General features: G+C 38.9%; 1 protein-coding gene across 3 annotated transcripts in view; it reads right to left on the reverse strand.

Moving 5' to 3' along the window:
- atp8a1 (ATPase phospholipid transporting 8A1) overlaps positions 1 to 23,646 on the reverse strand; it is a 355,098-nt gene that overhangs the window by 192,530 nt on the left and 138,922 nt on the right. For all 3 annotated transcript variants that reach the window (XM_072568277.1, XM_072568286.1, XM_072568295.1), the window contains 4 exons: positions 14,375 to 14,502; positions 13,465 to 13,542; positions 12,270 to 12,358; positions 5,073 to 5,145 (listed from right to left, as the gene is read on the reverse strand). In XM_072568277.1, the coding sequence (XP_072424378.1) occupies positions 5,073 to 5,145; positions 12,270 to 12,358; positions 13,465 to 13,542; positions 14,375 to 14,502 (368 nt within the window). The remainder of the gene's footprint in view (positions 1 to 5,072; positions 5,146 to 12,269; positions 12,359 to 13,464; positions 13,543 to 14,374; positions 14,503 to 23,646) is intronic.

Consider the following 23,646-nt stretch of genomic DNA (forward strand, 5'->3'; position numbering starts at 1 on the left):
TGACTTGTTTTTCTAGCCCCACATTTTATCGACTCTCACTTCCATTATCTGCAGTTTTTAACGACTTCTAATATAGGACATTGTTTTGAGTCCCCCAAATATCCTGCACTGCAAAGGATCTGAGAAATTTGAAGTACACTCCGCTTTTCTAAAGAAGCCCATAAGACCACAAGACAGAGGAGCAAAAATTAGGTCAATTAGCTCAGTCATTCAATCATGGCTGATAAATTTCTCAATCACATGCTCCTGCTTTCCTGCTGTCCTGGATACTCAAGGACCTACCTATCTCAGTTTTAAATATACTAATGACCTGGCCTCCACAGCCTTCTGTGGCAATAAATTCCATAGATTCACCACTCTCTGGCTGAAGAAGTTTCTCCTTATCTTCATTCTGAAAGGTCTTACCTTTACTCTAATGCTATGCCCTCGGATCCTAGTCTCTCCTCCCAATGGAGACAGCTTCCCTACATCTACTTTGTCCAGGCCATTCAGTATTCTGCAAGTTTCAATTAGATCCCCCCTCATCCTTCTAAACTCCATCGAGTATAGACCCAGAGTCTTCAAACGTTCCTCGTATGTTTGGCTTTTCATTCCTGGGACCATTCTTGTGAACCTCCTCTGTACATGGTCCAGGGCCACTACATCCTTCCTGAGATAAGGGGCCCAAAACCACAAACAATACTACAAATGTCGTCTGACTAGAGCCTTATAAAGCCTCAAAGAAGTACATCGCTGCTTTTATATTCAAATCCTCTCAAAATAAATGCCATCATTGCATTTTTCCTTCCTAACTACTGATTTACCCTGCAGGTTTACCTCGAGAGAACGCTGAACCAGGACTCCCAACTCTCTCTGCACTTCAGACTTAGACTATTTTCTAAATGGGGAGAAAATTCTGATGTCTCCATTCTTTCTACCAAAGTGCACGATCTTTCATTTTCCCATCTACCACTTCATTGCCCACTCTCCTAACCTGTCCAAATGCTTCTGCAGCCTCCCTGTCTCCTCAATGCTACCTATCCCTCTACCTATCTTTGTAGTGTCTGCAAACCTAATCAGAATGCCCTCAGTTCCTTCATCTATATTGTTAATGTGTAAAGTGAAAAGTAGTCATCTCCACTTGACACCAGGTATAATCCTGAGAAGGACACCTTTATCCTCATTTTCTGCTTCCTGCTAGACAGCCAAGTTTCTATCCATGCTAACACCTTGCCTCTGACACCATGGACCCTCTTCTTATTCAGTACCCTCCTGTGCAGCACCTTATCAAAGGCCTTCTTTAGTCCAGGTAGCTAACATTCATCGGCTCTCCTTGGTCCAACCTGCTCAATACTTCCTCAAAGATTTCTAGCAGATATGTCAGGCACGACCTTCCCTTGACCAAACCATGCTGACTTTCCCCTATTTTACCATATACTTCCAAGCATTCAGAAATCTAATCCTTCACTATGGATTCCAGGATCTTACCCACAACGGAGGTTAGGCTAATGGGTCTGTAATTTTCCATCTTTTGCCTTACTTGCTTTTTAAACAGAGGTGTCATGTTAGTGACTTTCCAGTCCTCTGGGGCCCACCCTAATTCTAGCAATTCCTGAAAGATCACCACTAACGCCTCCACTATCTCTTCAGCTATCTTTGTTAGAACTCCTGGGTGTAATCCATCTGGTTCAGGTGATTTATACATCTTCAGATCTTTTAGTTTTTCTAGCACCTTCACCTTGGTGATGGCCACCACACAGCTGTGCCCCTTCACTCTCTTGAATTTTTGGGATATTATTTGTGTCTTCCACCGTGAAGATTGACATGAAGTAATTATTCAGTTCCTCAGCCATTTCCTTGTTCCCCACTACTATCTCTCCAGTGTCATTTTCCAATGGCCCAATATCCACTTTTGCCTCTCTTTTGCCCTTTATATATCTAAAGAGACTCTTAGTTCTCCTTAATATTACTGGCCACCTTTTCCCTCCTTATTTCGTTTTTTGTCGTCCTCTGTTGGTCTTTATAAGCTTCCCACTGCCCTCTGCCACATTAGGTGCTTTCTCTTTTGCTTTGAAGCTATCCCTGACTTCCCTAGTCAGTCATGGTTGCCTCATCCTCCCTGCACCATGCTTCTTTTACCACGGGATGAATGTCTGCTGCATCTCCTGAATTACTCCCAGAAACTCCTTCCATTGCTGTTCCACTGTCTTTCCTTTTAGGCTCCTCTCCCAGTCAATTCTACCCAGCTCCTCCCTCATATCTCTGCCATTGCCTTTATTCAGCTGTAGTACAACAACTTCTGATTCTATCTTCTCCCTCTCAAATTGCAGAATAAATTCAATCATATTATGATTACTGTTTCTTAAGACAGTAATTAACTTAAGCTCCCTTATTAAGTCTGCCTCATTGCACACCACTAAATCCAATGTTGCTTGTTCCCTTGTGGGCGCCACCACAAAACCACTCCAAAAAGCCATCTCATAGACACTCCATGGATTCCTTTACTTGCAATCCACTACCAACCTGATTTTTCCCAGTCCACCTGCATATTGAAATCCCCCATGATCACTGTAACTTTGGTATTTCTTGCACCCCAGCTCCTGGCTACTATTTGGAGGCCTAAACATAACTCCAATTATGGTTTTTATTTTAAACTTTGTGGTTCCTCAATTCTACCCACACAGACTCTACACCATCTGATCTTACTTTGTTTCTTACTCTTGATTTAATTTCATTTCATACTAATCAGGCAACTCCACTCCCTCTGTCCACCTGCCCACCTTTTTGATAGGAAGTAGATCCTGGAATATTCAGCTCCCAATCCTGATCCCCTTGCAGCCACGTCTCGGTGTTGCCCACCACATCATATTTGCCAATTTCGATCTGCACCACAAGCTCATTTATCTTATTCCTTATACTGCATTCAGGTATAATGCCTTTAGTTCTGTCACAAGCATTGAGCTCTACCTTAATATTAGAAAAGAGGAACGGGATGGCCTTCTGTAAATCCGACCCCATATTTTGTCTACACTCCGACTCTAGTTCTGTGATATAGGCAGTGCTGTGATTATATATTAGAATACCGATAATCAAAGGTCTTGTCTAATAACTTATGAATTTGAATAAAATGATAGAAAGACAAAAAAACAGCGGTGAATCTGCTGAATTACTATAAAACCGCAACTGGATCAAATTCTGGTCTCTTTCCTGGTCTATGTATTACTCCTTTGCAGGGCCACTGTTGTAGGATTAAGATTGTGGACCTCATTTACAAACGGTCCTGTGGGTGTCCCTATCCTACATGGACTGCAGTGGTTCAGGAAGATGGCTTATTACCATTGTTTCAAGGAGAATTAGCAATGAACAATAAATGCCTAGCCAGCAATGCTTACATCCTTTGAAACAATAAAAACAACTATATATGTTTAACATACCACAGTATTTTCCTGAACAGAGTACTGAAAGCCAATGTTCCAAACCTAATCTCCACAAAAAGCTATACAGGTAAATTACTTTTATTTTCAAATGCCCTTGAAATACATCCCTTTATATTTGCCTCTAGTTATATTTGAGATAAAAGGCCATTATTCAAAGATTAGGTAACCTAGCAGTATTATAACGCCTGAGCTGCTTAGATGTGCAGCAATCTTGAAGTTCTCATGCAGACCAGGCACAAGTTATTTGCTATAAAAATTGCTTGTGCATGGCCACATAACAAAGCTTAAAGCGCTTACATACTTTAATGCATCAGTTGTACACTATAAAGAATACACAGGGGTTACTTTGCTTACAATCTAATGCACTGTATCACAGACAAGAAAATAACTGTCTATCTAGAACATGGGGGCAGAGTCTAGAAATTAGGGCAGACCATCCAGGAACGATATTAGGAATTGCTTTTACACACAAAGGGTTGAGGTGTTTATAACTCTCTTCCACAAATGGTAGATGATGCCAGATCAGTTGTGAATTTTAAATCTGAGAAAGATCAATTTTTGTTAAGTAAAGGTATTAAGGGATTTGCGCCAAAGGCAGGAAAAGGAGCTAGGCCACAGATCAACCATGATCTCATCTGATGACAGAACAGACTAGGGGGAGGAGGTTGAATAGCCTTAATCCTGCACTCATGTTCCACTGGATACCAGACAAAGAAAAGGTGAAAATAAGTGGGGCGGCATTTTGGGTCAGAGGTTAGCACTGCTGCCTCACGGTATTAGGGACCCGGGTTCGATTCCACACTCGGGTGACTGTCTTTGTGGAGTTTGCACATTCTCCTAGTGTTTGTGCGGGTTTCCTCTGGGTATTCTAGCTTTCTCCTATAGTCCAAACATGTGCAAATTAGGTGGGTTGGCCATGCTAATTTGCCAATAGTATCTAGGGATATGCAGGCTAGGTGGATTAGCCATGGGTTACAGGGATAGTGTGGGGACTGTAGGGATTGGATGAAGTACTCCCAGGTAGCCTGTTTCCCTCCCATGTTTATTGCAACATTGTAGTTCACATAATCAAGTTTACATTTTAATTTGTAGCCAAACTCGTTCTGCATTCATTGCCATTAGAATGTCCAACAGCAACCATAAGGTTAGAGCACTGAGCTCAAGGCAACACATTTACCAAAACTAAAGTTAATAATGTCTCAGTCTTGGCTGACTGGTTTGGTTGGCGACCTGAATTAGATGGATGAATCAAAATCTAGTCTCTCTATCTTTTTTTATCACCAGGGAGAATAAATAGGAAGGATGTTATCATGTATTGAGATAGTAAGGAGTTAATCAAGTACACCTTTTCAAGCAAGAATTAGGAAGACGTTGCTCATCCCTGCTAAGGGGTAACGAGATTCTTTCATAATAGATGATATGGAGCAGACATTAAACTATTACTTTGCTCCTTTTTTTTAGAATCCCAACAGTGTGGACTCAGGCCATTCTGCCCATCAGGTCCACACCAACCCTCCAAAGAACATCCATCCAGACCCATCCCTTAACCCTGCTTTTATTAAACTCACTTCATTATATGCTTAAGTATACATAAAATATAGATTAGGATGATAATCTTTCAAGAAAAAACCCCAAAAACAATAGTACATTACTTACATGATTGCCTTGAAGATTTTCCAGTAGAGAAGGATCGTGAAATGCATTTTCGCCATTTGATGATTCACCTTTCCTTGAGTGAAAAAGAATAAAATGAAAAATCTATTGGAGATGTTTCACTAGTTCACAGTCTATCTTTACGATGATACAAATCATTTGCTGTAAAAGTACTTTGAATAGCAAGGCACAATATCATGAGGTATCAGTGTTAGACAAAAGAAAATCCATTGCCAGGAAGCACAAAATGCAATTTCAAGATTTTACTATCTGAATATCTATTCCAATGACTACAATAATTCAACTTTCGCAAAAAATCAATACTCTGTAATGAACTATAAACTAAGTCTGAAAGTGTTTTTTTTAAAAGGACTGCAACTCTAGACTGAAAACAAATTTCTGAAAAACAATTTGAAGTGTGGATGCACCATTGACAGAGTGTTTCTTTAAAAAAATAAGACAGATCATATTTACTTCAAAGTTCTATAAACATTGAGAGTTTTGTGTCTAGTGCACTTGAGATGCAGAAAATTCTAGCTAATTAACTGGCAACTCTCTTTCTTGAAGAAAAGTTGTATACTTCTGGGTACAGTTTCCCTTCAACTTTCTACAGGAATAATTCTCAACCTATCTTTCAACATTATCTTGAATCCAACAACAGAAATGAGAGCCATACAAATTCCCCTATTGGTTTTGATCCTAAATTCTTTCACTTCAAAAGCTTCACCACATATGTGGGAGGGGGATTCCAACAAGAAATTAATGCTGAAACACTCAGAACTCAGAGGAACTCAAGAACAAGAACTATGTACTTCAAGAATAAATACCATGGAAAGGATGAGAAAGACTAGATATAAACGAAAGTAATTTAGCACTCTTTCATTTATTTACCCATCATATACATCTTGATTTTGTGGGCATCAGTCACACCAGAAAATAGAACTGGACAGCACAGTCAGCTTGACACGCTAGAATCCTTAGCGAATGTTTCTGAACGTTATACTTAAAGAAAGCATGGGGTCTGTTGTACCTTTTTTTTAAAAAAAAAGGTGAAATTATTTTGATGGCTCTAGCAAAACCAAAATGTACTTTTAATCCATAATTCCTGACTCACTGCAGTAAAGCAAACCATTTATTTACACTTCTGAAAACTGTCACCTCCTTGGTGATATCCATAGAACAAAAATGTGTTCCAAACATAAGGATGGCAAACATTTTCTTCCACTTCTGAGGAATCACTAACAGGGAAATGTTTTGGCATTTTAAAATTTTAGCAATCCAGAGGCCTGGACTCAAAACCAAAGAATGAGAAATTCAGTGTTACATATCTGGAGAAAAGTTAGTATTCAATACAACATGACTAAAAAGAATGTCTGCTACTGTTCACACATTTACTTTGTTCTAACCAGTAGAAACAAAGCAAATACCAGAGTTTTAATAATATTTGTTCTTGGATATGGACAGCACTGGAAAAGCTACATTTACTGTCCTTCACCAGTCCTCTGAGCTCCTTGCTTGAATTATTGCTGTCATTATGGTGAGGTTCTCATTATGACCTTTAGTAGCTGATTTTATGACTTCGACCCTGCAACAAAGGTTCAATATATAGCCAAGGCAGAGTAGCACGTTACTCAGAGATGATAGTGCTCCCATGACTTATCTTCTGTCTCTCATTGCTAGAGGCTATAAATGAGCGCAGAGAGGCGGAAATAAACTTGTGATTTGCTGGAATGCATCCTAAAGATTATAGTTGCTGTAGCCATCATACCCAACAGCTGAGATGGGATACGTTTTAAAATCAATCATTCCAAGTATAAAACTACACCCAAACGATTGAAAGAATAGCAGAAGAACATATTCATCATTATACAGTCTTTACATTTTCAAGGCTCAAAGTTTAACTGTCATTACAGTTTGTTAATTTTGGTGGTGATATATGGTATTAGACTATTCTCAAATCTTGTGTGACATTTTTATTTCTTTTCAGTTCCATAGCAGTTAGCCATTGAGAGCTGAGAGTAACAAATAGTGATGTTTGGCAGTGATCCTGCTAAAGAATGGCAGAGATGATAGTCTCTCTTCTGGTGTTCCTACCTATTTTAGGTTTGTCAGGTATCTGAGTAAATCTGGTCACGAGGACCAAGAATTAATCACAGGTTCTCCACAGCTGAATGTTGCCTTTATATAGAGATGCCACCTCTTTATTTCTCAGCAAGGAAATGCAAAAGATGAGAGCTGGAGGAAATACTTTTAAATTTGCATACTTTAAATGCATCAGAAATCTTGACTCACTGACAAACATTAATCCAAGGACTGAATCAAAAGTTCAACTTAAAATAACTTATTCAATCTTAGGGGGAAGTAGTCCAGCCCCCTGATCTTGGAATTCTGTGAATTAATGACATATTTCTCAGAAGTCTATGATGTTTTAACAATTTGTCAATAACTGCAAAAGAAATGAACAGTCCATTTCTGCAAGATTCCACGTGGCCCAATAAAGCATCCTGCATGGATGAGGTAACTCCATTGAGCCTAAATGACAGGAAGCATTTCACAGCGTATTCATGTCACAAAATCCTTCTACCTGTCCTTCAAACCAAGCTGACCAGAAACATTGGGTAACCAGAGAAAGATTTGTTCAGGGTTTGGAATATTTCTGCAGCACTCATTTTCTTTAGTGCCTGTAATATTAGCTTGAATAAGTTCCAAACAAAAATAGCTTTGAGAGCTAAAGTTCGAGACATAACATCCCCATTATATTCATGTACGGGTCTGCCCGTGGCTTCAATGTCAATCCCAGAATATTAAACATAAGATAAAAGAAGCCTGTAACAAAGGAAATTCAAGAATTGTGGGGGCATCTTGCTCATGTAGACTGGACAAACTGAATCAGCAAAATTGCTTAAAGGTTGAATTAATGGAATCCATTTTAAGAATACTATATTCAGGAAATCAGGAAAGATGCTATTTGAGGCTATGTTTTGTGAACAAGACAGGTTTTATTAGTAACCTGAAAGTAATCAATACTCTGGGAAGGGGTGATCATAATATGGTAATTTCATATTACATCTGGCAGCTACATTCAAACGTTTGAGTAAGCTATTTAAAAAAAAATAACTACATAGATACAAGGGTCAACCTAGGCAAGTAGATTGGGAGACTAGATTAAAAGCAATAATTGTGGATCACCCTTGGTGATTAGTTAAATACATTTTCACAAGTGCAAACTGATTCACATTATGGTAATATTAATAATAGCTCTAGATGGGAGTGAAGGAAGTGATTCATTCATGACTAGCTGGAATGGTTAAGGACGGATTAAAGTTGAGGCTTAAAGTATTAGCAGGAGTAATAAGGCTGAGGATTAGGAGGGTTTAAGATACCAAAGGATGAACAAAAACTGGATAGAGGGAGAAAACAGAATACAAGATTTTTATGAGCTTCTGTAAACACGTAAGAAAAGGAAAAATAGCACAAGCCGGGATGCAAAGGAATCTGAGATTCCACCAAATTTGTCAACCATTCTGAAAGATAATGGAAACATTTCAGAACAGTTATGCAAATTGACATGCTCTTCAAAAAAGGAAAGGATGAGTATGACTACCTATGCATATATTGAAGAAGCTTCTGCTGGTGTGGTTCGAGGCAGCCAAAGCAGAGAGCATTCTCTTCTCCAGTCCAATCCTGCAGGAAAGGTAGTCACACTGGCAAAGAGGCTGGGACACAAGAAACTCACTTGCCATGATGGATGAATTGATTTAATACAAAACACAGCATCATCTTGCATGTGACAAGTGGTAAAGGTACAGAAGTTATGGCAGTAAAGGCAGCTGTTTGGCTTCAAAATGATCTCGCCCATGTCCAGAATAAGTATCCACCAAGACATACTTAACACAGATGAAACCTGATTGTTTTTACTGTTTTTTGCCAGGTCACACTTGTATATTAAGTGTGAATTATATAATAGTGGACAGTGAAGCAGGGAATGTATCACTGCAATGGCCTGTACCAATGAAAAGCTGATAGGAAATTCCAAGAAGCCACATTGTTTTGCAAATATCAAAGCACCGTCCAAACAGTAGGGGCTAACAAAACCAACTGGATGCCCTCCAGCACTTTTTTGAATTGTGGAATAGAGAAGGAAGGTCAGCATCATTACAGTTAACTGCCCCACCACCTCAACCACAGAGGCCTCAACAGCATCAAACTGATGCTCTTGCCTCCAATAACTCAGTCAAGGACCAGCCAACGGATCAGAACATGAAACCCCACTACAAACAGCAACTGATCTCTCAGGTTATCAAAGCTATTGATAAGAAGCAAGAGTACAACTCAACTCTTCCAAAGGCCTTGTTCGTGATGGAGGAGGCAAGTAAAATGGTGATGAAAGCACAAATTGTTTCCACTACATTGGGTTCAAGTGAGCTATGACTGTGAAAGATGTTGCAAATGAAGAGGAGCAGGATAAGGCTAACCAATCCAATTATGAGTTGCTATATGCTCTCTTGCAGTTAGTTGGCACAGAAATTTCATTAAACTGAACTGTGTAAATTTAGGCAGAAAGTTCATCAACTGAGGAGGTACATGACGCTAAAGCACCCAAAGAATGTTGCAGCTTCCCTCCTGGTCTCCCTAGCTGAAGCTACAATGGTGGTCTGGGAAAATGCCCTGAAATTATGTTCGATTGCACTGACAACATGGATGATATCTGTTTGAAGACAGAATGCTAAATGGAAGAAGATTACTGAGTTTATCCAGAGCCAACTACTGACATTTTTCAATGCTTTTTACAAGGTCACATCATTGCAAGCTGTGAACAAACGGAATAAATTGTTCATATATCAACAGCTTCACTCTCTTTTCATTTGGCATTTTTCTGACATGGATCATAATTGAGGCAAATCACATTACAAAAGGAACTCCTTGGTTATTGTAACGCTCCATTTCGGGAGGCGATGGCCGAGCAGTATTATTGCTAGATCATTAATCAAGAGACCCAGGTAATATTCTGGGGACCCAGGTTTAAATCACATAATGGCAGATGGTGGAATTTGAACTCAATAAAAATCTGGAATGAACAGCTTAATGATAGCCATAAATCATTGTCAACTGCAGGAGAAACCCATTTTATTCACTAATATCCTTTAGGGAAGGACACTCCCATCCTTACCTGGTCTGGCCTACATGTGACTGCAGACTTTAGACCCACAGCAATGTGGTTGCCTCTGGGTAATTAAGGATGAGCAATAAATGCTGACCTAGCCAGCGATTCCTCATTCCGTGAATTAATTTTTTTTTGAAAAAAATTACTTTTGTGACTTCGCCTTTGGTTTTCAACTGGATTTACTGTAAATAATATTAATTAATACCAACATGTAATTGAGAGAAGTCGCCCAGAGCACTGGGTTTATATCGATGACACCACCTACACCACCAAATCAAATATCTTGAGTAGAAGATCTGAAACATACTTTCAAAATCCAAATCAGTGTCAAATAAAAGGTACATACATACTAATCAGAAGCAGGAGGCCATTCAGTATCTCATGCCTACTATGTCATTCAGTAAGACCATGGCTGATCTATCTGTGCCTCAAATTCACATTCTGACCTACCCCTTGTCTTAAGGAGGATCTACATATCTCTGCCTTAAAATTATTCAAAGGTTCCGCTTCTATCACATTTTTAGGAAGGGAGTTCCAAAGACACTCAACCCTTCAAGAAAAACATTTTGGCTCATGTCCATTTTAAATGGGCAACCCTTTATTTTTAAAGTGGTCCCCAGTACTAGATTCTCTCATAAGTGGAAAGATCTGCTCGGTTCCGCTCAGCATCTACCCTGTCACGACCCCATGGGATCTTATCAAGGCTTTGGGATGGCCCTATGAAATTTACAGTCTGGTTGAAAGTCGTAATTAATGCCAAAGGTTAACTCCTGTGTGATGCAAGTATTCAATACTGGCTAGATAGAAAACTCTTTAATCTCAATCACTTCCAAACCAAACATGAACCAGCTCACTATAGATATCCTGATAGATTTACGAACGGTGCTAAATTATTTGGACTGCAGCAGCACCATCATCTTTTCAAAAGTAATTATAGATGCACAACAAATACAATGCTCACATTCTGGGAAATAATTTAAAAATCTGCAGACAATCCAAAATTTGCAGATGATGGCAGTGCTGTTTTAGCTCTGAACCAGACTTATAGCCAGTTGTGATTCTTAAATTTTGCAATCAAAAAACTCATCCTGATCTGGACATTTGCTAAAAACAAATTGGCACATAAATCCAGACCTGGTCAGGCAAATATTCTGCCTTCCATATTTGTTGAAGGAAAAACTGTGGAATATGTTGACCACTTCACAATCATCTCCCTCAAAAGGAAGAGGCCCAAAACTGAATCAATCATGCCACTTCAGCCTTTTAAAACGATGGCAGTATGTTTGGTAACAACTTCCGTAAATCAGCAAAGGTAATTGTGTATAGAACAGTTTTCGTCACCATGTTCCTGTATTGCAACAAGACATGGGACTGTGTACCAGTGACACATAAAAGCACTAAAAATTGCCTCTGCTGCATCCTTCACATTGAAGGAGAAGACACTGAGCAAATGTTAAACAAATTAAAGCAAAGAACTGTGGATGCTTAAAATTAGAAATAAAAACAAATTGCTGGAAAAATACTCAGCAGGTTTGGCAGAATCAATGGAAAGTAGAGTTAAATATTTCAGATCCAGTAATCCTTCGTCAGATGGTCTTTTTGAATCTAGCTCCACAAGTATTCAGGCAGACTCAACTTTGACAGACACTACATTTCTGGATGGCTGAAAAACACACCTGTGCAGTATTCTACTTTGTCAACACTCAAAGTGACCAGTGTTCCAGCAGAAGACAAAAACACTCTTTAAAGATAAAAATCACACAACATCAGTTTGTAGCCTAATAGGTTATGGACTATAAACTGATGTTGTGTGACTTTTAACTTTGTCCACCCCAGTCCAATACCGGCACCTCCACATTACCCTTCAAAGACACTCTGAAGCTCTTCTTGAAACACAGCAGCATCAACTTTAATGACTGGGAGGAGCTTGCTGCCAGGTAAAACAATATTTAAAATTACTGAGGAGTCAAAATTAGTTATGTTAAAGTTTATATGTTATTCAGAAAAATCTACAAAACAAAGATAAAGACACTTACCCGTAAGCAATCCCTGCAACTGTACACTTCTTAAACTCCATAATATTGCAGGTTAAAGTTCCAGTCTTATCTGAGAATACATATTTCACCTGTTAAAACATGAATCAATGTTTTATTGATGAAGTAAAACTATGCGAGTTATTATCAATACAGTAAAAGTTAATGGTTGGTACTGAATAGAGACTTCAATTACTTGATGAGACAGTCCCAAGTGCTCAGAAATGAGATGGTAAATATATCTTTCAAAATGAAGTAATTTCTATAAAGTTCAGGACCCCAGAACATCCAATTCACACCTGCATTATTTTGTGACAAACTTGAAAGAAAGTTGAGATTCAACTGTTAACGTTTCGGGTCAAGTGACCCTTCCTCAGAACAACAGTTCTGAGGAAGGATCACCAGTTACGAAGTGTTAATTCTGATTTCTCTCCACAGATGCTGGCAGATCTGCTGAGCTTTTCCAGCAATTTTGGTTTTTGTTTCTGATTTATAGGATCTGCAGTTCTTTTGGTTTTGAAATTCAACTATTTGTTTTCATCTGTCTAGCATCAAAACTTGCATTTCCATAATTGGTTAAAGAAAGTCCCAGAGTACTTCATGCAAGTGTGATTGTATGAAATTGGTCAATAACCCACAGAAGATATTAAGAAGGGATATTGAAATGAGCCAATGTAGGTCAGAGAGCCAGGAAGTCATTGGAAAAGTAGAATCTGAAAACATGATTGATGGCATATACAGTATATGGAAGACAGGAAACAGTTCAGGAAGTGTTATGATGATGGAATTATGTCACCTTTATGTTGGAAATAATATGGAGCTGAAACACAGCTCAGGTAGAGATGAGTTACCAATGCTGGGAAAGCTTGGTTCAGTCTGAGGTAGCATTTGGGGAAAAGGATTTGATTAGTGGCAACAAAATGCATGGATGACATGCAAAGGGCTGTAGTAGAACTTGCAAAGACTACAGCTTCAACCTTTTCAATGTCAAACTGGAAGAAATTGTATTTCATCCAGTACTGGACAAGTAGGCTACCACAAAGGCAACGATGGGGTTCATTGTGATAGTAGTGGGGTCAAACTGGGCATCACCAGCATACTTGGAGAACAAGAAATTCAGTCAGTTTTAACTATGTGCCTCGGATAAGACATAGTTGAATAGTTTCAAAAGTACATAGTTTTTCAAGTGTACAATTACCTGTCCTAGTTCTTCATTTAGGTTGGATGTTCGGGCCATGGCAGGAGTATTTGTTGGTTGATATATCATGTCCATATCCTGGTTAGGAGAAGTAAAACACATACTGTTCTGATCATTTGCAATCATTTGTGAATTGCCACAATTAAATTGTCCTTAGCTGCTGTCAGGGATTCCTAATGTCATTTTAAATCACACGTTTACAATGAGAAGGAAAGGCAAAAGATTACAATTATATAAAGTCTCTCATGTCACAACAATGCACAACAGCTCTTCAATTTACTGCTTAGAGTTTATAAATGTTTTGGAGGACTTTTTGTTTTCTATAAGACCTAACAAAATCTAAGGAAACTATGAACAGTTCAAACCAGAAGTGAATGCTGACGAATATTACCTCTCTCCATATTTTACACTCATCACATCATTATGCACATCTTGGTACTCTACTCACACCACTCTTCATGTGCATGACCATTAGTTACCATATGCAATCTGTAGTATGATTTTTGCTTTTAAAACTAATAATTAAAAAAAAATACTTAAAATATTGCAATGTAGCAAAAATCTAATTAGGTAACCACACAAATAATGATTTTCCCCAAAACATTCAGTGGATGCAAATAAAGCCAAGACCAGAATGGGGTCAATTTCAAAGCATGGGAGCACTGCAAACATGTCACAATGCCGAAAATCTCAAGAGTTGGAAACTGAAGGACTCAAGCAGAAGCAAACCAACAAAATCAGTGGACATATTTTATCTTATCACAAAATATGCTGGATAAAGTCTGAGGGAAACATGCAGGAGTTACATTAAGTATAACTTGGAGAAAATGCATGCAGCTGCAAAGCTTTTGACATAGATAGATCTTTTCTCAGTCTCAAATTTTAAAGAAAAAGTAAACCTTATACCTACCCAGTTAATGAAAAATGCTTGGATAAACTTTACAACCTCTAATGTAACTAGTAGACTGATTGGAATGAGGTTATTGAAGAGGATGATGAAGGTTAAGAAATTCAATCCAAAGTAGGAGATTCCACTACCTGTGAAGAAAATGATGTTTTTTAAAAATAGTGATAGGGATTGCAATTTGCAGTGAAGGAGGTTGCTTAGGAAATTAATAAAGGCATTCAATGGCACAGATTTTGCTGTAATAATAATGGCGAGGTGAATGGCACTTATCATTATGACAGAATAAATATGATGGCAACTTCTGGGATCCATGCATGTGCAATAATGTGGCTATTCAATCACAGGGTGCTCTGTTGCAGACCTTGCCTGTAGGGTTGGCATTGAAAACATACTAATTATCCATTAGGTCTGCATTAAAAGCTGTTGAAAATGTTAGGGTTGTGTATTCAGAACTGAATTTTTAAAAGGATAATAATTACAAACAACAGCTCTTGCCTCTATGTAATGTTTTAGTCCTTCTTTCACAGGATGATGCTGCTCATTTTTGTTAAATAATTTTAATGAAAATTATTTTTAGTTTGTCTGTTATTTATCTCTTTTAGTCCCATTTGGATGTTTCAATGATTATTGTATTTCCTGTGCAATTAACAAAAAGGTAATTTATACTCGCTAATGCCTCAGTTGCAGTCCATGTCTCTGAGAATCTTTGAATCTGATTAAGAGCCTCATTGCAATATGCCCTGTGCGGAATTCCTGGATATCCTGTTGGGGGTACTGCATGGATCCAGATATGGGACTAGTACAGAACCTCGGCTGATAAACCTGGGAAATGCCCCGAGATGCTATAGAAGTGAATCAAACTGTGAAAGCCATTTCTTTGCCTTTGACAGAAAATCCGGCCATTGTTTGAACGTTGACATTCTAAGTTCACATAGTCTTGCAAAACTGATAAATTGCTTAATTTTTTTTTACACACTGTATTGAAGCAATTGAACACTATTAAGAAATTTCAATAGTTACAACATCACAGGTCGATCCTTTACTCTTAACAAATGTATCACGCTTACAGGTTTTACTATATACATTGTTCAATCTGCAGCTTTCTGCAAATGTCACTGATTACAGCACATGAATAGGGATCCAGCAATATTTTCCACTTAAGCCAACTGCAACATTTAACACACATTTACTTAAAAAGCCAGAATTCTTACAAAAGTAGGGCAATTTAACAGGTGAGCTTTTCTTCCCAACAATCTAACCGTGACTCAATTTCCTCAGTTGGCATATTGGCTACACAAGACAGCCACTCATGTATCAACAGACAGCTCACTGTGACCAAAGAGCAAGTTGTGGAGGCATTGCAGCAGATATCATTGCAGCAACAAGAAAGATGGCAGAAGGCTTTAAAAAAGGGAATAAGAACACTGATGCATGGAGAAACCGGAGTTTCGTAGGCTTTAGCAGAGATCAATTTCTATAAAAATTAATGGATGAAGTCAAGTTTTGAAGGAGTGGAAGCCTCTGCTTGCTCCTCTCATTGCGTTTCTGTTTACCAGGTCATTGGCGCAGCTAAACTAAACCAATGTTTGTGAGAAGATTTGTAGCTCGGGTGCTCGTTGTTGTGATTCTGTTCGCCGAGCTGGGACTTTGTGTTGCAGACGTTTCGCCCCCTGTCTAGGTGACATCCTCAGTGCTTGGGAGCCTCCTGTGAAGCGCTTCTGTGATGTTTCCTCCGGCATTTGTAGTGGTTTGAATCTGCCGCTTCCGGTTGTCAGTTCCAGCTGTCCGCTGCAGTGGCCAGTATATTGGGTCCAGGTCGATGTGTTTGTTGATAGAATCTGTGGATGAGTGCCATGCCTTTAGGAATTCCCTGGCTGTTCTCTGTTTGGCTTGTCCTATAATAGTAGTGTTGTCCCAGTCGAACTCATGTTGCTCGTCATCTGCGTGCGTGGCTACTAAAGGATAGCTGGTCGTGTCGTTTTGTGACTAGTTGGCGTTCATGGATACGGATCGTTAGCTGGGGTCTTCCTGTTTGTCCTATGTAGTGTTTTGTGCAGTCCTTGCATGGGATTTTGTACACTACATTGGTTTTTCTCATGCTGAGTATCGGGTCCTTTGTCCTGGTGAGTTGTTGTCTGAGAGTGGCTGTTGGTTTGTATGACGTTAAGAGTCCTAGTGGTTGAAGTAGTCTGGGTGTCAGTTCAGAAATGTTCTTGATGTACCATACCAGACTACTACAACCACCAGGACTCATAACAGCACACAAACCAACAGCCACTCTCAGACAACAACTTACCAGGACAAAGGACCCGATACCCAGCATGAGCAAAACCAACGTAGTGTACAAAATCCCATGCAAGGACTGCACAAAACACTACATAGGACAAACAGGAAGACAGCTAACGATCCGTATCCATGACGAGCATGACAAAACGACACGACCAGCTATCCTTTAGTAGCCACGCACGCAGATGACGAGCAACATGAGTTCGACTGGGACAACACTACTATTATAGGACAAGCCAAACAGAGAACAGCCAGGGAATTCCTAAAGGCATGGCACTCATCCACAGATTCAATCAACAAACACATCGACCTGGACCCAATATACCGGCCACTGCAGCGGACAGCTGGAATTGACAACCGGAAGCAGCAGAGACAAATCACTATAAATGCTGGAGGAAACATCACAGAAGCGCTTCACAGGAGGCTCCCAAGCACTGAGGATGTCACCTAGACAGGGGACGAAACGTCTGCAACACAAATTCCCAGCTCGGCGAACAGAACCACAACAAACTAAACCAATTGCTACTGCATATCAAATGGTTCCATGGAGAGATAGAAATAAGGATTGATATAAAGGTGAATCTCTACCTTGCTGTAATTTGCATATGTTTGGTGGAAAGGGCTCCAGTTGACAATAGACCGAAATGGGTAAAATGAAGTTTGATTTGAGGAGACAAAACTGTATCTGACACTCCCATTTTCCTATCTCTTCTGTCACTGCCTGTCCAATTTCAAGCAAGAATTGTTGTACTTCAAGTAACAAAATGTTCAATTGAAATTGGAATAATGGTAACAGGAGTTTGCCTGTTCTAAGTGCAGACTTGGCAAATCTACCCCAAGGCCCCATAAGAGCAACACAACACAACTGAAATTATTTCAGATAAACCAACTTGCTTCCCAGAACCTTGCACATCGAGGATGGAACATTAAATTTTTGGGAAAATGGTAATTTTCAGCTTTACAAAAGTAGTGTACACAAAAAGTTACAGCATTATGAAGACCTAGCCAAAATGGAAACTTGAGTTTCGGTGTATTATTCCATTTAACTATACAGGAAGAAATGTGATTTGCCACATTACCTCTTCCCAAATAATTCAACTGACATTTTTAGTTTATTGCCAGCAAATCTGTAATATATATGATGTAGCTTGTGTAGTGTGTAAAGTTAGACTTGGAATTTCAGAGCAGCTGTTAATATATCACAAAGTTAGTGACACCAGAGCTGGTCATCTCCATCGGTGATAAATTGATACAGGAACTAGTGGCAGCCAAGAATTTTGTTTACCTTGCTTCTCAAAGGTATCATGAAGAAAGATGGATATTTAAGTTTGAGGCCAGGACAAACATACTTCAGCAGGAAAACACACAAGTGCATGATGTATAATCCTTTTAAACATCTGCTGTCCCTTAACTGGTAATGCTTATAGTTGAGTTGGCAGGCAAAAGAGATCACTTGTAGCTGACCCAGATAGCAAAGTGCTTTCAAAATGAATGAAAATATAGGGGACATTATTTTCTGCCCTTTTTGAAAATTGTGCAAAGTCATGTGAAACAACCAGTAAAATTTAGAAATGTTGACAATTTAAAAAATATGGCAACACAAACAGACAAAAAAAAGCTGTTAATTTGTAAGAACTGAAATAAAAGGCTATGACATCAAAATCAGTTCTTCATGGCAATTCAATAAGTTCAATTTATTTCTATTTTACTGAATTCAACAAATTTTCTAGCATGCTGAATTCTATTCCATCATTCAGTTTTTGTTTTGTCAAATATCACGTTCAATGGTCTCAAGGGGGATATTACACCTGGAAGTAGAAGTTGGCCATTTAGTCTCTTGAGCATGCTGTGCCATTCAACAAGATCATAGTTGATCGAATCTTGATTCACACTCCACATTCCTGTTTACTCTCACTAACCTTTAATTCCTCTAACAAATGTCAACTTATCAATAACTTAAAATACTCAATGTCCCTGCTTCCATCACTTTCTGAGGCAGAGTTTCTCAATACTGTGAGGGGGAAAAAAAAAACTCATCTCTGTTTTAGGGATCATCTTTTTAATTTTAAAACAGTGACTCCTCCAAAAGAGTTTCCACAATCTTGGGAACAGCAGACAAGATCTTATTAAATTTAATCAAGACACCCCTTTCTCTTCCAAACTCCAGAGAAAACAAGCCTAGGCTGTACAAAATTTCCTCAGAAGGCAACCTGCTCTTTCTAATAAACCTCCTCTGAACTACCTCCAATGTGTTTACATCCTTCCTTAAAGAAATCAAAACTGTTGATGTGGCAGACATGGCTCAACACCTTAGAAATGTGAAGTATAACATTCTTACTTATATTTTTAGTTTGTTTCAAATTAATGTATAGAATTCCATTAGCCTTCTAAACTTCTTGCCTCAATAAATAATTTTTGTGAACCACACTTCAGAATATCCAGATCCATCTACCCTTGGAAATTTACAATCATAGAAAGTACTCAAAAAAACTGGTTACATCATTTCCCTTTCACAAAAACATGCTGACTTTCCCTCAACATAACCACCTTAATGATGGATACTAAAACCTTCCTCCTGACAGATAAAGTAGTCTGCAAGTTTCCGGTTATCTGCCTCTTTCCCTCCTTGAAATGAAGGATTATATTTGCTATTTTCCAGTCTGACGGAATCTTCCTTGAATCTATCAAATTTTGAACAACCAACAAATCTCCTACCTCAAAGCAACCTCTGGTAAGACTACAGGATGAATTCCATTTGAACCTAGTGACTTGTCAGTTTCCAGCTCCACCACTGTTTCCCCGGTGATTGTAATTCCTCTATCACTTCCACTACTTTTCTTAGGATTTTTTTTCCATCCTCCATAGTATAGCAAACCATTTGCTGATTTCATCTGCCATTTCCATTTTATTTCCTATCACCTTTCCATTCTCACTCTCTCTTGACAACGTGAGAGGCAGAATGATCTAGATCAGCTTGCAGCCTTTTGGAAGTCTAAGAATCACTATTCTTGTCTTTCAGTTTTATGGCAACTTGCTACATAAAACCAATCCAAAATCTATTTGTTTCCAACCAAAAGGCACCTAGTACCAGATGGTCCCACAAAAATACCAAATCCAATTTCTCCAAACGTTACATGCTCTTTTTAACCAACCAGTAATCACTTTTGCTTCAATATATTAAAAAATGACATCAATTAATTCCCTAAAACACAGCAGTCCAAAAATCCATTACATATTTTTAATTTCAAATAAAATATGTAATTTTTGCAATGTTTTAATTGATAGTTCGATGGGGTTGCAGCCAATTAGAGACTAAAAAAAATCTTGTTGACACAGAGAGCATCGCTGAATCATTGAGGAGTACTCTGCACTTTTTTTCACTAGTGTAGAGAATGCAAGTAACATAAGAGGTGATAGTAGCATATGGTGGTTGCATTAAAAACAGAGGATGTACTTAAAAGGTTGAGAGGCCACTAAGCAGAAACGTTGCTGAGTTGAATTGCTGTGTATCTTAGACCACTGATGGAATCAAGGGTGGAAGGTAGAGAGGCTGTGGCTGCAATCTACTAATCTTCCTTGCATCGGGGAATAGTGTTAGTGGGTTGGAAAACTGCAAATATTACATATTCTTTAAAAGAAAGAGAGGTGTAAACCCAATAACTACAATGCAGTCAAGCTAATACCGGGGCCAATAATCTCCTACAAAATTAATACACATTTGGACAAGTATGGACTAATATATGAAAGGCAGCATGGATTTGTTGAAAGGAAATCATGTCTGATAACTTGATAAAATTCTTTCATGTAATATGATTTAGGGTGGCGAGGTTGAAGTGACGGATGTGTACTTCCAAACGATGTTTGATGGAGTAATGCATGATAGTTTCAGTACAGAAAATTACAGCTTGCTGAATTAATGGACAGTGACAGCACGGACTTCAAATTACTGAATAGAAAGCAAGGCAGTGGTGAACAGTTGCTTTCTAGAAGGTGGGAAGTATTCCCCAGGGGTTAACATAATAAGCCATAGCAGCAGAAATTGGGTCATTCAGATCTGCAGGTCCACTTCACTATTCAATGAGATCATGGCTGATCTGATAATCCTCAACTCCACTTCACTGTCTTTTAGCTGTAAACTTTGATACCTTTAACTACTAGAAATCTGTCTATCTCAGCTTTGAGTATACTTAATGGTCTAGTCTCTACATCCCTCTTTGATAAAGAATCCTACAAATTGACTACCCACAGAGAAAGAACTCTTCCTTATTTCTGTCTTAAAGGGGAAACTCAGTACTGAAATTATGTCCTCTTGTCCTGGACTCACCCACAAAGGGAAACAATCTCTCTGCATGAGCCTTTTCAAGCCCCCCAAAAGAATTTTGTATAATTCAATAAGGGCTCCTCTTGTTCCTTTAAATCCCAATCTAATCAACACTCCTCAGAAGAAAATCTCTATATCTGGGCTCCAACCAGTGAATCCTCACTGATTGCCCCCAGTATCAGTCTAATTTGCCTTTAATGAGGGGACCAAACTACACTCAGCACCCCAGCTGTGGTCTGACTAGTGTTTTGTATAGTTTTAACAAGACTTCCTTACTTTTAATACTCCAATCCCTTTGGAATAAAAAGGACAACATTCCACTTGCCTTCTCTATTACACACTGAACATGGATGTTGGCTTTTTGTGGTTCGTGCACAAGGAACCCACGTCCCTTTGACCTGCAACTTTTTACAGTCTGTCCACTTTTAATTAATATTCAGCTCTTCTATTTTTACAGCCGAAGTGCATAATCTCATATTTTGCCACATTACATTCGATCTGCCAGGTTTTTTCTCCCCACTCACTGAACCTGTCTGTGTCCCTCTGCAGACTCCACTTGTCTCCACACCTGATTTTCTGCCAGCTGCAAACTTACCCTATAGTATATCCACTTTCCTGACCCAGGTCACATATTTATTGAATAAATATGACCCCAGCACAGACCCCTATGTGGCACTTCATTAGTTACAAGGTGACATCCTGGGGGATGTCTTCTTTATCCCAAATCTGTCTTCTATTAATTAGCCAATCTTCTATCTATTTCCCCCAACACAATGGGCTTTCATCTTATTAAGACTGTATTTAACCAAAATTATGTTATCATACAAACAGAATACCCCACTATCAACATCCTGGGGCTACCATCCACCAGAAACTGAACCAGACAAGTACTGCAGCAAATGAGAAGCTAGGGTTCTCGCAGTGAGTAACTTATCTTGTGATTCCCCAAGATCTGTCCACTATCTACAGGATACAAGTCAGAAGTGTGACAAAATACTCCCCACTTGCCTGGAAGAGTGCAGCTCCAACAACACTAGAGAAGCTTGACACCATTTAGGACAAAGCAGATTGATTAATTGCCACCACATCCACATATTTTCAGTCCCTCCAGCAATGATGCTCAGTAACAGTAGTGTACACCATCTACAAGATGCATTGCAAAAATTCGCCAAGGTTCCTAGAGTAGCACCTGCCAAACGCAAGACCACCACCATCGAGAAGGATGAGGGCAACAGATACTTTCACCTGAAAGTTCCCCTCCAAGCAACTCACTATCTTAACTTGGAAATATATCATTTTTCCTTCAGAGTTACTCCGTCAAATTCCTGGAACATCCTCCCCAATGGCATTGAGAGTCTGTCTATATGAAATGGACTGCACTGGTTCAAGAAGGCAGTTCACCAACACCTTCTCAAAGGCAACTAGAGATCAGTGATAAATACTGGCCCAGCCAGCAATACCCACATCCTGAGAGTTTAAAAAAAAATAGCCTTATATGCAGCACCTCACTGAATAAATAAGTAATAATTAGTAGGAATAGTAACATCAGAAGATAATAGATAAACGAAACAGGCAGACATGCACCCGAATGAAATTTGGGTGAGGAAATAGGTTTTTATAGAAAACACAGTGAGACAGATCTCAAACTAAGGGGAACTTTAAATGCAATACTTAATAGAAAAGATTCCATTTGTGGTCAAAACCACCAGTAGGTGGAGCACCACACACTTGCGCACAAAGTCACATTGTCACATCAGAATACTGTATTTCTATGGCTGATAGAGTACATTATTGCCAGCAGAACTTCATCCAGAGCACTTCCAGTGATCTCACTTACATGAAGCAATTAGACAGAAAGTTTGGCACTCAATGGGAATATTAAACCTTATGGCATCAGTATGTTACTACTACTACAGTCTCTAAACCATTTCTATGGCACATTCAATCAATAAGCACATCGACCTGGACCCAATATACCGGCCACTGCAGTGGACAGCTGGAAATGACAACCGGAAGCGGCAGATATAAATCACTATAAATGCTGGAGGAAACATCACAGAAGCGCTTCACAGGAGGCTCCCAAGCACTGAGGATGTCACCTAGACAGGGGACGAAACATCTGCAACACAAATTCCCAGCTCGGCAAACAGAACCACAACAACGAACACCCGAGCTACAAATCTTCTCACAAACTTTGAACATTTATTTAAACAATATTTCACGCAGCAAACAATTACAGAGGATTCCTTGCCCATACTTCAAACCAACGATTCACCTTTTTTAAAAAAAACAGTTTTATGATTAAATCATTTAAATAGATGTCTATAGTGAACAATATTCGAAAAGGATATTAACCTGGATCAGCTTTCTGTGCTGTGGATGCTAAACGGGCAGGTGGATATTTCAAGCGCTGTTAACCACTGTAAATTTGTAAATTCAGTGAATAAGTAGATGAGTATGCATGCAGATACATAGTCTCGAAAGTTGTAATTCCTAATGAGATCGTGCCTCAAATGACATCACAGAAGTAACTTGCACATGTATCAAACCATCTACATGCAGATGGTTCTAGGCCACCATTCTTGTGTTGGGAATATAGACTCCAAATAGAGAAAGAGAACAAAAGCAAGAGAGTCATGCTGACATTTAAAAAAAAACTAATTCGGTC

The sequence above is a fragment of the Chiloscyllium punctatum genome, chromosome 1 (genome assembly GCF_047496795.1).
Source record: "Chiloscyllium punctatum isolate Juve2018m chromosome 1, sChiPun1.3, whole genome shotgun sequence".
Classification (NCBI taxonomy): domain Eukaryota; kingdom Metazoa; phylum Chordata; class Chondrichthyes; order Orectolobiformes; family Hemiscylliidae; genus Chiloscyllium; species Chiloscyllium punctatum.